General features: G+C 37.7%; 2 protein-coding genes and 1 pseudogene across 2 annotated transcripts; 1 reads left to right on the top strand and 2 right to left on the bottom strand.

The window, feature by feature from the left end:
• Positions 1-292: 292 nt before the first annotated feature.
• LOC118027657 (small ribosomal subunit protein cS22) lies at positions 293-3,348 on the bottom strand. The gene is made up of 4 exons (XM_035031058.2): positions 2,969-3,348; positions 1,500-1,601; positions 1,092-1,391; positions 293-813 (listed from the first exon to the last, which is right to left on the bottom strand). Exons 1-4 carry the CDS (start codon positions 3,293-3,295, stop codon positions 775-777), a joined length of 768 nt encoding a protein of 255 aa, XP_034886949.1. The 5' UTR covers positions 3,296-3,348; the 3' UTR covers positions 293-774.
• A 1,055-nt stretch (positions 3,349-4,403) lies between these two features.
• On the top strand, positions 4,404-6,094 carry LOC118027659 (large ribosomal subunit protein eL6-like). Its single transcript, XM_035031061.2, has 4 exons — positions 4,404-4,746; positions 5,038-5,144; positions 5,502-5,683; positions 5,785-6,094. Exons 1-4 carry the CDS (start codon positions 4,493-4,495, stop codon positions 5,938-5,940), a joined length of 699 nt encoding a protein of 232 aa, XP_034886952.1. The 5' UTR covers positions 4,404-4,492; the 3' UTR covers positions 5,941-6,094.
• A 626-nt stretch (positions 6,095-6,720) lies between these two features.
• On the bottom strand, positions 6,721-10,345 carry LOC118027658 (FT-interacting protein 1-like; annotated as a pseudogene).
• Positions 10,346-13,281: the final 2,936 nt, after the last annotated feature.

Raw genomic sequence — 13,281 nt, 5'->3', positions numbered from 1 at the left:
GTTGACTCATCTATTATTATTTATAAAATATACAAATTATTCAGACTGTTCTTATTTCAACATGAACCGTCACATGATTATATAAATTTATTTGTTGATAAAATAGATGACAAAAATGCCCACAGCGTCACATGATTATATAAATTGTCATTTCGTGCTTCCAAATAATTTTTCTCATCTTGCTAGTAATTCTTTCAAAACAAAACTCGCTGCACTGGTGAATTGATTCTAGACGAGAAGATCAAAAGGCATATAAGCTCATAGAAGGGAAGCTTTCACTGCAATCTGGAAGTGCGTATCAAACCTACTATACCCATCACTTCTGTCAAATTATAAACCAGGTCCTTACATGAGATTATAGGCAAGTTGATTTGATTTCGATTTCAACATGGTTAAGTATAAAAAGTTGGCCGGAGAAGAAACAGCATAGGCGAACCTCGGAACCTACTCGAAGCCTGAAACTCAATCTGTGTTTAACCCCCCAAGCCCATGGAACACAGCTTTCCATTTGGATCAGCCTAGCTTGACTCGTTTAATCCTTTTGAAGCAACATTCATAAATAGAAGCACCATTTTCAGGCTAGAACAATTTTTTTTAAAAAAAGTTGCATGCGATTATAACTAGCAGTGAACTAGAAGTTACAACAATTACAGAACATACAGCAGAATCACAAGATCATGACAATCAGATGAATACATGGCTAAACCACTAGCTTGCCAGAGATTTTCAAAATACAGCATTCAACTCCTCAAATCCAAAAATGCGCAAACTATACTAGGCCTTGTTTACACGAATAGGTTGCCCTTCCAACAACTGCAGTGACCAACAAGTATCAGATCAATGAAACAGCCAAGTGATAAAAATAGACAGCAAGGGTCTAATTGTGCTAAAAGGTCCTGATAATTGGCTAGTGATTTGAAAGGACGAAGCATGCAGGATACTGCCTTTGTAATAAATAAATACCTATAAACAAGAATGCACGATGGGAGTGTATGCCTTAGATGAACAGAGTGTTAGTGCAGGTGCATGAAGTTTCTGTGATCTAGAAACTCAATCACTAGTTAAATATAGCAAGGCTGCAAGTTACTTACAGAATTGTTAAAAGATGAGATGGCAACTTCTACATCCTCCTCTGAAGAGAATGTTACAAACCCAAACCCACTAGATTTTGAGGTCCCTGGAACTCGTGAAACCTTTGCACTAAGAGCCTTTCCCTTCTTAGAAAAAAAGTTCTTGAGTGTATCTGTTGCTACTGTTTTAGCAAGATTTCCCACATAAACCTTATAAGGGCTGTCAACAAATTGGGATTCGTCTGATTGGAGAGAAGGCAGATCCAACGACTGCAAAGGCTTCTCCGTGATGTTTACTTTGATCTCACGGCCTCCAATTTCCTGCAATGGAAAACCAACATAAAGAATCATTCAGTGATTGTGAAGTCATATAAAGAAACAAAATGTTTCCTTGCACTTTCAATTAGATCGAGAATCAGCAATGCTTACAGTGCCATTCAGTTTCTCAATTGCCACATTTGCATCCTCAGCAGTTTTCATCGTAACAAATGCAAATCGGCGACTCCTACCCGAGTACTTATCATACATAACCTATAAAGGAAACAAGAAAATGAAGTTATCTTGAGAATAGGAATCCTGCACATCAAATTCTCTTAATGGGAGTGCCAGAATTATGCATGAAGTAAAAAAAAAAAAAAAGGATTTCAACTGGTAGAAGTTATGTGCAGAGTTTTAACTGACCTATATAGACATTCATAACCTATAATGAAGTTATACTCACATGCAAGCGCATAGGTGCACACATAATTCATAATTGCATCTTCCCTCCCCACTTTTCTTCCAATAGGTTAAATTCAGGTTGACCAGTTTAAACTTACCATTTAAGTTCTAGTTATTACCGTCGAGCTATTTTTTGACACATGGATACAACTGATAAAAATGTCCAGTGGCACACTGATAGGAGAAACTGACACATCTTCTCAGGGTGCTAGCGTGTGATATTAATCGTTTTGAAAATAATAATGGCAAGCAGAGGAATATAATGGATTGACCTGATAGCGTAAAAGCAGATTTCTTGGTAGAAGAAATAAGTGAGGGAATGATGTTTGCTTGGTGTAGATAACTGAAAGAATGATTAGAGGAGTTGACTTATTGGTAATTTAAAATTAAGGTCGAAGCCTATGCAAAATTGGTCATAGGAATACTCAACCTCGATAGTTCTCTCCCAAGATTTGGTGGATAATGGACTCATAACTTGTGAAAGGTATGATGAGATGAGGCTCAATGACCTCTAAGAGAAAAAAGCAATTGCTTGTTCAGAAATTGTTTTCTGTGGAGTGCTTTAAAGAATGAGTCCCGTGCCCATTTTATGATTTTGTGCACAGATTACTGATTTAGGACGTTATTCTGATACTCTCCATTTATTTTGGATAATCTCAGGATACCTTTTTAACTCTGAAAAGAAGCCGTCTCTAAAAGGAATGATACTGTTTGCACAAAATTATCACATTTCTTTGACTTCTCAATCAAGTTCAGGCATTCTAATAGAAAGAAATCACAGTTTGATCGAACGAACAGCCTCATCAAACAACAAGGAAAATCATCAACCCACAGGCCAGAGCAATAATATAAATTATAGTAAATTAGATGAATTCTAGAAAAAATCAACATTCTTTTTCGATGCTTAGCTGCAATCCTTTTAAAATTTTCCCAAAACCAAAACAAACAAGCCATATCAAGTTTCAATCCTAGAAAAAATCGGAAAAGAAGATTTAGGAATTGTTCTATTTATATCACTTCCCCATACTCAACCACTATGAATCAAGAAAATTGCCATCAGGAAAAAAAATCCAACACTCATTCCATGCTAATGCAGCTCCGCACAACTCTCTGTCCATCTAATTTCCATGCTTTAAGAGGAAACAAACCAATTAAGAAACCATTAGTCCATAATTTACCTCAGCTTTTTCAACAGCACCATGTTCTTCAACAATCTTTGTCAGCTCCTCATTAGTCAGAGTCCTGGGAATATTTCCAACGTACAGCCTCCTAGCAGCCTCTGACGAAGGGTCCACTGCAGCAGCCGGTGCTGTTTCTTCAGTTACTGCAAAGAGCCTTTGGGGGGCTTTGGTGTTTAGAATTTTATGTAAATGTGTGAATTTAGGGAAATGGTTAAAAGGGGTTCCTGGTTTGAGGATTTGGAAAGAGGGTTTTGACTGGTTTGTTGAAAGAGCAAGTTTTGTGGACGTGGGTAGTGGCGTTGTAAGAGATGAGATTGTTGCCATTTTTTCTCTATGGAATGGGAGGGACGAGAATGAGAGGGTTTGGTAGCAGAGAGTGGAAGGGTTGGATAGCATATCCGGAAATTTTCTCTCAAATTACCATCTTGCCCTCCTGATGTATTGGATTTGGTGCTACATAATAATTTTTAAACTTTTTTAAAAAAAATTCACAGTTTTTTTATTGAATTTAAATAAATTCACCTCTAATTTAAATTGATACTTCAGTGATTAATTTTTAAAGATCAAAGTACAGCATACAGAGCCAGGTAGAGCGTGTTTAAAAGTGCTTTTCAAAAGTATTTCTAAAAAATTTTAAAAAGTTTTTATTTTTTTCTCTGAATTAATATATTTTCGATGTTTTCAAATCATTTTAATGTGTTGATCTCAAAAATAATTCTTAAAAAATAAAAAAATATTATTGACATGTTTTTTTAAGTCAAAAACACTTCGAAAAGTAACAGAAACCACACTTCCAAATACACTTTTAGTATGAGATGTACTTATTTGTAATGCGATTGAATTTATAGTGTATTTTGGATTATTTTTTATATGAAAAAAATATTAAATTAATAAGTATTTTTTTATGTATTTTTTAATAATTTTAATTTATTAATATTAAAAAATAAAAAATATTTTTTATAATTTTAATAAAAAATACTCTTGTAAAAAAATATTAAATATTATCAAATTCAAATAAAAAAATATTAAAACTAGGAAAATAAAAACCGAACGTATCACCAACATGTCAAACGTCAATTCAATAACAACGTCAGTATATATAGAAAAAAAATTCAAACAAAAATTACTTTATAAAAAATAAATAAAAAGTTCACACAATTAGATATAAAAAATAAAAGTAAAGATATTTAAATAGAAAAAGTAAAAAAATTGTGTTGCTAACTCTGTCCACAAGAAGAAAACTATAATATGGGCCACGGCCTTTATAAAAATAGGGTGTATTTCAACAAAATTTCAGGCTCACTCCAAAGCCAGAAACCAACGACACTCGCCAACCCAAACCGAAGCCCATTACCCAATAACCGGAATTAGGGTTTCTAGGGTTTTTTCCCCTCTCACTGATCCATCCCTATATAAAACGCCGCATATATAACCCCTCAAAATTCTCCCCACTAGGGTTTGTGGCCATTTTTCACAGAGAGAGAGAGAGAGAGAGTGTGAGAGAAACCTCATTCGGAATCAATGGCTCCCAGGAAGACACCACAGGTATCCAGAAACCCAGATCTGGTTCGAGGGATCGGTAAGTACTCGAGGTCACAGATGTACCACAAGAGAGGGTTGTGGGCTATCAAGGCCAAAAACGGCGGTGTTTTCCCTAAACACGCCCCTAAAGTTAAAGACGCCGCCCCTGCTGAGAAACCACCTAAGTTTTACCCGGCTGATGATGTCAAGAAGCCACTGCCTAACAGGCGCAAGCCTAAGCCCACCAAGCTCAGGTCTTTACCTTTAGCTATATTGCTTTCTTTATGGATTCATTTATTGAATTTTAAATTGTTTTATCGGTTGCTTTTTAGTCTGTTTCGTGGTTTTGTTTTGCTCTCTTTTAGAGTTTGTGTATAATGTGGTTTTGAGTTATGTGTTTCCTATTGACTATTTCATTTTGAAATGGTAGAGATTTATTGTACTAGAAAGGTTCATTTATGGGTAATTTTGGGTGCTGAAGCATCAATATGTTATTAAGGCATGCTGTAATCTATATTTTCTTTGTTGTTTATTTGATCTTGTAGGGATAGTATTACTCCTGGGACTGTTTTGATCATTCTTGTTGGAAGGTTCAAGGGCAAGAGAGTTGTGTTCCTCAAGCAGCTTCCTTCAGGATTGCTTCTAGTCACTGGTGAGCTTGATTTGTTTTGTCTTTTATATCGAATGGTGTCCCCTTGTAATTGCATCTATTGAAACCTGTGTTTTCGTTCATCAAGTATCACTGGGCATGTGCATTACTGATTTTTGTTGGGGAACAGAAGTTATATTACTGATGATCTCAAAGCTTGTGACTTGAAGTTTGAATTTGTGATAATGTCTGTGATATTGGCTTCACAGCAGTACTTGATCATTTACATATTGGATGCTCTATATTGTTATGTGAAAAAAATTCACGATATGGCTTAATTTGGAAATTCTTTGACTTGATATTGCTGTGAAAATTGTTTTCCTGCCTAAAATTACGACACTGTGTTTACAATTGCTGCAGGACCATTTAAGATCAATGGTGTTCCTCTTAGGAGAGTCAACCAATCTTATGTGATTGGAACTTCCACTAAGGTTGACATCTCTGGTGTTAATGTGGAGAAGTTTGATGATAAATATTTTGGCAAGAAGGCTGAGAAGAAGAAGAAAAAGGGAGAGGGCAACTTCTTTGAGGCAGATAAAGAGGTGTGTTTGCTGGTGGTCATTAGTTATATGTTGTTTCATTCTATTTATTTATGTTCTCTGTTTCATTCTGATATTTATGATCTTCTATTCCCAAATTACAGGGTGAGAATACTCTCCCACAAGAGAAGAAGGATGACCAGAAGGCAGTGGATGCACCACTCATGAAATCACTCGAGTGTGTTCCAGATTTGAAGGCATACTTGGGCGCAAGGTTTTCTCTCAAGGATGGAATGAAACCTCACGAGCTTGTGTTCTAAAGGAAAAAATTAGGATCGTTTCTCTTGAGCTACTTTCTTATTGTATTTTGTTTGAATTTTATCTTAGCAGCTGCACTTTCCTAGTGTTTTTGGCAATATATGAACCCTTACAAGGCAATGTTTTGTGCAAGTGATTTTTGTTTCCCATTTTTCATTTTGTGGCGCAAGTGACTGCTATTTATTTTTCATGTGATTCGGTTCTTTTGAATTGCTAGTCTCTGTTTTAGATTGAAGTTGCCATGTTGAGCCATGTTATTATCTTTGCCTTGTTAGTAGTGGTTGTTTTTGCTGTTGTCCTAGTGATATAGAAACACCCAGCTTTCCCTGGGGTTGTGAACATTTTCTGCTTTGGATCAGCTGGAGTAATCAATGGTAATTGACAGTTGACAGGTCACTTCCCTGATCAATTATCTATGGGTATGGAGAATGCATGAAACTGAATTCCCGAAACAGCTTTTTCAAGTTGTGCTTGGTTTTCAAGATGTTTAACTGTTTGTTCTTGTGGCCTTTAGCTGTTCGTCAATGACATGTTTCCTCGTTTGAAACTTAGAATGCTGATAAGTTTCTTAGTTTGGTGTTGGGATTGGTATTAGAGAGTTTAAATGTGCACTTTTTTGAGATGCTACTGGGTTTCTACCTTCTCAGAAATTTAAAAAATGAAGAAAATGATTCAGTATTTGCTTTTAGGATATTGCTTGTTCTCTCTGTTTAGCCTTTGTGCCATGCCAGGTGAGCTCTCTTGTTTTGTTACAGGTCGTCTTTCAAAATCAGACTAGTTGAAAAAAAAAAAAAACCCCAATAAACCACTATTATTTTTTTCATTATGATAGCACGGCGAGTGGAAGTAGGAAACAGGAAAGCAGAATTTCTATAAAAGCAATGTACAATCGGAAGGATGCATTTCATGGTTCATCCATGAGTACTACTAGGCTCTATGCCACCCTGAGCACTTGGTATCCTTTACGGATCAACACTCACAGCAATCATCCCTTTTTCAAGGGACAGCTTATTGAGGAATCCTAGAAAGGTAATTATTGTAACTTACAAGGAAAGAAGAAAGAAGCGGGTTGGTTAACAGAAAGTAAGATATGTGCTCTGAGAACTTAAGCACTACTAACAGGATCACAGTAAGCTGTCTGTTCGAGCTGTCAATCTCTTGAAGAAATTGCTGGGCACAGAAGGTAGCTTGCTTCGAAACCTAGGATGCCGCAAATAATACAAACCAGCAACTAGAGCCACCGCTCTGAAAGGAGTTGCATAGAGCACTACAGCTGCACAAAGACAGAACACAATGAAAAGACTGGTTGCTCTTGGATCTCTCCAGCTGAGTAGAGACTGAAATCTCTCCCCCTGTGTTGCTATGTCTCCAACTACGGTTTGGATCCTTCCTGCAACTCCTCTGAGCCTGTCGTACCTCATTCGAACTATGTCGTGGGATTTAGAAGTTGGGAAGGTGTCAAATTCTTCATCAAGTTCATCTGGGTGCACTGCTTCTGCCCATGAAAGTTTAGTGTCCATGTGAGATGGGTGTCTTGGTCGGAACCTATAGTTCCATAATCCGATGAGGAACATGTAGAGAAAGAGAGTTGGAAGGATCAACTCTGGGTACCAAATCAATATCAGAAAGAGGATATGAACCAACACTGATGTGATTGGGTTCCTCCATTGGCAAATGTCCACAAACCAATGGCTCATGGTGAACAAACCCGAAATAAGTGACATGATTCTGAAGAAGTTGGCTTTGCTTCTTCTCATACTCCACATGTGAGAATCCACATCTAACATGTACTCCACCACCTCTTTTCTCAGAGGTGGTTCAGCTCGGCCGAGCCTCACAGCTACAATATTCATGGCTTGGTATCTCAAACTGTCCACCTGGTTGACTGTGAATGGGTGCAAGTAGTGCATTTTAGGCAGCAAAGGATGCCCGTAGACATATATCATGTTAGCTAGAGAGAGGGTGGTGAATCTAACAGCCAATTGGAGCTCCCCCATTTTCTTCACACCATGTGGGTGAAGAACAAGAAGTGGATAAGAATGTGTGTAAATCCTGTAAGCTTCTAGAGTTGACAGTCTAATTCTTACCTTTCCAATTCTTGAATCCCGGGCTGCATTTGCAGCATTTGGTTTCTCGCCTCCTCTTAAATTGCAGTTGTCGAAAACTCCCAATGTTATCACCGTGCAGGGATCGTAAACTTCCCAAGTGTACTGCTCATTCCATTTTGGATTGAAAGTGTCAAGGGTTGTTCTTGTGCGAACCCATTTCTGGCCGTACTTAGCCACACAGTAGGCATCTGTACTCCCTCGGCCATCCTTCATCTTCATTGGAAGAAGACCTTGTGCACCCAAGATTCCCACTTCTAATATCCCAACCGGTTGCTTCCACAGCTGCCTTGCTGTTGGTCTTTGATCGCTGATGTACATTGTCGATTCATCCAGTACATGGTATCCACCTTCAAGACAAACTCTTAGGTGAATCCGGCTTGAAAACTGAAGCTCTCTCCTCCTGTCAGCTTCCAAGACACCAAAACCAAATTTTTCTAAATTGAACCAGCGAGAATGAACAGGCCGGTGATCTAACCTCTTCTCAAAAATGTTGAGGGGCAGGCTTAATTTCCCCAAGACATCATCTTTTAATGGGGTCACTCGATCCTCAATAGTCAGGAAGAGCTGCTCCTCAAAAGGCTCAGCTACTACAAACACCAAATCTTCATTCCAGAGTGGGTTAGCTGTTTTAGTTGGATGAATCTTTGTCCTGAGAACTTGATTCCCAACTTGAACTTTTACAAATACTTCTGGGAAGCGGCCTCTGTCATTTGACACCACGTCCTGAGCTTCAATCACGTTCACTCTTAGGTACCACAATTTTGGTGATACATAGACTTTTGAGCGGGTGTTGAGTGCACCCTCTCCATATACCGAGGCAGCATCAGAGTGCCATGCTTCTGAAAAGGCTTCATCTGCCTGCGTTCCCATCCACACCGCAAGCATAATGTCTCCCCTCACCTTCCCTTCTCCTCGTCGGTCCTCCAGCCTATACCATTGAGGAGCCAGTGGACTGTCTGGTGGAACTCTAGTTGGAACTTCATTCAAATCGAAAACTACTCTTCCAAGATAATCATCTCTGCCCACCATTTCTTTGTCTTTGACAAAAACTTCAAGCACCAATGACTGCATTCGCTCTTTTGAGAAAGCAAAGACCTGGTTCCACTCTGGGTTCATTTTCTTCTCGAAATGCCTTGTCCTGCCCTTGTAGTTCCCAAGCTTCACCTCCACGTAAGGATCGCAACTTCCAGTGATGGAGCTCGGAGGAAGGTCTTTGGCTTTCACAACTCGAACATATAGGTAAGACATCTGCTCAACAAGGTCAAAAGTGCTTGCATATCTCTCGCCATTCATCCACCCTCTTCCTCCATATGCTCCACCACTTGGCCACCGTTCCCCTAACTTGGGGTTGGTGTCCTTCAAGTCGAAGTCATCTGGATCGCTAGAATGGGCTGGTGGATTAGCAGGATGCATTGTGCAAGGGGTGCCGTTTGGTAGTTTCTCCACCGATGGGCTGGGTTGCTGCAGTATTTGGTGTTGATGTGCGTGTTGAGTGGCGTCAGGTCTTATTTTGACAGGTTCTTTATTGCTCTTCTTTGGCTCTTTTTCAGGAACACCACCATTGGTTTCGGCAATTGCAGAAATCTTTTTCTCAGGTTGTTCTGTAATAGCTTTTGAGGTATGAAGAGTCCCTGCTTTAGGAAGAGCAGCTAGTGTTTTGAAATCAAGGTCGGTATTTTCTGCAATATGAGTAATAGTGGGGGGAAGAGAACAAGAAGCAGAGGTTTCTAATGGTTGTGGTGTATTAGATGGTGGGGGTAGTGGTGGAGAGGGAAGAGGAGGAACTTTTGTTTCAGATTCTGGTGAGGTATAGATTTCAAGGCCAATTTCACCTTCGACAACAGTTGAAGAAAACCACTTCTTTTCTAATTAGAAAGTTTGATAAACTTCGTCACCTTTCTTGATAACACTAGAACACGAAATTCTAGTTATACCAAGGAAGTTTCGGCCAGGGATTGGTCTCCTCTGGTTGTAAACGGAGACCTCAATGGATTGGTGATGGCGGTTTTTAGTTTCGTCCAGATCAAAGAAAAGTTTCTGGTTCCAAACAGGGTTGAGGTTCTTTGGGATGGTTTTGGTTCTACTTGCTTGGTTTTGGAAATCGATTTCTACAAATGGACTAGCTGACCCTTCGCAGTCTTTGGGCACAAGATTATGAGCATCTACTACTTCTACCACTAGCTTCATACTCCTTTTGTTTTGGTTACTTTGCTGGTGTCGGAAGCCACAAGGAAGTGGCTACCTGCAAGATATCTGAAACTCAAAGTTGAAGCAAAGAAGTTCTGGTCACCAAGTTACAGTATAAATGGAAAGAATAACTGTTAAGGTTCTTTCTCACTCACTGTACTAGCTTTGAATTGCTTGTTGAAGAAAGGAATGCTTTGATGGAGAAGCTACCTTTGAGTTTTGTAGAAAAACTAGGATGGGCAAGAAGAGCAAAATGGAGGGAAAGAATAAGCTTTATTTTAAAGTGGGAAAGTGAATATAGACCATTCTTTTAGTTTTTGAAAGTAATAAAATAACAAATATAAGCTTATTTCTCCACGAAATATTATAAATTGCTGTCCTGAATGTTATTAAGAACTTGAAGAAAAAGTAAAATGGAAGTTAGATTTTGATAGGATGAACTAGTGCATGTTAGCGGTCTAGTCTTCTCTTGTTTTCTTTTCCTTTCTACACTCAAAAGTTTGACATCTTTGTCAAGAAAGGGATCAGTCCGGTATCTCTCTCTCCATTTTTTCTTTTTTCTTTTTTTAGGATAATCTAATACCTCTCGATGTAGCTACATGAAGCTGGTATTAACATTTGGAAAATGTGGATCTTAAGATTTGTTCATTGGTGAAGGATTAACTTCTGTTGTTTTCATGTTGATATGATTTTCATGCATTTCACTTATTCTTTCACCTAAAAAAGCTAACTTGTATCATGCCTTGAATAATTCTTATATCAAAGAACTATCTCAATATAATAACTTAAACTTTTAAATAAGATTTTAAAATATTATTTATATTATTCTCTAACATATCCTTTTAAGTGAAAGTTCTTCAAATTTAAAATTTGCATACGTTCACACTATCTTGTGTTTAATTTTTATCATATAAATAAAGATGGTAAGATTCGAACTCATGACCGCTTAGTCATTAAAATTCTGATACCATATCAAAGAACAATCTTAACCCAATAATTTAAATTTTTAAATGAAATAGTTTATAATATTATGTAATATTGTCTAGTGCCAGTTCCTTGGGAATATATATACTTCTCATGCTTCCAGGTGAGAACATTGCATAAGGCCCTGCATGCCGATTGTTAGAGCTGAAAATTTGTAATGTAATAAGGACATGCCTTTCTTCGGTGGTCAGCAACACCCATGTGAAGAAACACTGAAGGGAGAAAAATAGAATGAGTTAAAGGTCAGTGACAGAGCTGAAATAAAGCAAAAGTATAACCTCAAGCTCGGGAGAGAACTGTGACCTCCGTGAAAGATGCCTTTCCTACGCATTATTCTTTCATTTGCTTTAAGTTATTGCTGTATCCCTTCGTTTAGTCAGTTTTATGTTATAATGATGGAGTAGTTTGTGAATGAATAAATAAAATAATAATTATTTTATTTTGAAAGGAAATATTTTTTTTATAAGTGCAGAATTTTATATATAATAAATTAAGTGAAAATTATAATGAATTAATAGACTTTTCTAGTGGGTTTACTTAGGTAACTGAGTGAAATTGATTTGATTTTTGAATTTACTTAGGTAACAATCGCACACAAGTTCTCTTTGATCAAAGATCACCATGAATGCTACCCTGAATTACTGGATATCTGCACTTTATGTCGAGAGCAGATGAAAGAAAAGGCTAGAACGTGTGTTTTTAACGAATGCTCTTTTGATCTTCCATGTGGATCACCGGCCGGAGCCCTGAAATGATGCATCCACTGGATGATTTTGTGATCCATTTTCCTGGACCATAAAAACAAGTCCTTTTCAAGTTATATCTTATCAGTCAGGGTAATCATGGTACTTTTGGAACTTCGGACCTTGTTGTCGAAGAAGAAGAGGATAGAAGGAAGTAATTCCAGTGCTTCTCTGAACTATGAACATGAAATCTTTTCTGTTTTGACTTTTATGAAACAAAGCTTAATTAGTCTGCAGCTCTGCAACTTGTGCTTGGCCATTTTGGTGATTTTGATGGAGATAGATGCTTTGATTTGTGGATATGTAAGATTCAAAGGCTAGATAATAATTTTAAGAAAAAAAAATTAATTTTCATGAAGCGCAACAAACAGCGCATTGACGAGAACATCGAAAGCTGACATCATTGTTCTAGCTTTGCCACTTGAAATTTTAAGGGATGATCTGGATTTGAATTATGGCTCCTCGGAGCTCTAAACTCTTAGTTCTTGTCTTTGAACGCGCAATTAGCTCCTCGCCAGAATCACACAAAATATAAACGCGCAAGGAAAGGAAGGATCTTAGCACCGGAAGGGCCTTCATCGACAGGAACACTGGTATGATTTTTTGCTAAGCAGACTGTTTAGAATTGTGATAATTGTTGTGGTTTAAAATATTTTTCGTGTTTGAAATGTATCAAGAAAGTATCAGTCCATCCACATGACTTGTGTTCGTCGCATGTCCATCACGTGTTTCCGTGCATGCACATCTAAATTCTAAAGGGATTAAACGGACCATATATTGAAAGTACGAGGGTTGACCTGTCTAAATTTGAGGCACGAGGTCTGGGATTATTAGTTATGAAAACTTTTTTTTTTTTAATCCGGTGTGTTCGGGCCAGCTTGCGCGCACCACAACTAATCCCCGGACTCACTGAACATCCTGCAAGCCTAGTGAGCATGTAAGGCACTGCGAGGATGACAGACATACACAAGTGAGGCTTGAACCCTAGTGTGGAGAAAGGGAACAAGTCCCTTTAACCACTAGGTCACAACCCCATGTGTTTAGTTATGAAAACTTCGAATGGCTATGATATGGATCTCCCTGTATTGCTGAATCTCTGATTTTCTCTCTTTTATTAGGGATGAAGGGATGAGTAAAAAAATCAATTATAAGTTTCTTAAATTAAATTAAATAGTAATTTTTTTTTAATTAAATCAATTAAATTTTTTTAAAATTGATTAATTTAGTTTTATAAGCATGAAACCGAAAAAACCAAACTGAATTTAAAAAAACCGAGTCAAACCGGAAAAACCAAGAAAAACCAAGCCAAACAGGGGAAAAC

The sequence above is a fragment of the Populus alba genome, chromosome 9, assembly GCF_005239225.2.
Source record: "Populus alba chromosome 9, ASM523922v2, whole genome shotgun sequence".
Classification (NCBI taxonomy): Eukaryota; Viridiplantae; Streptophyta; class Magnoliopsida; order Malpighiales; family Salicaceae; genus Populus; species Populus alba.
Note: the sequence above shows the minus strand (reverse complement) of the source record. Positions and strands in the feature narration are given on the sequence as shown.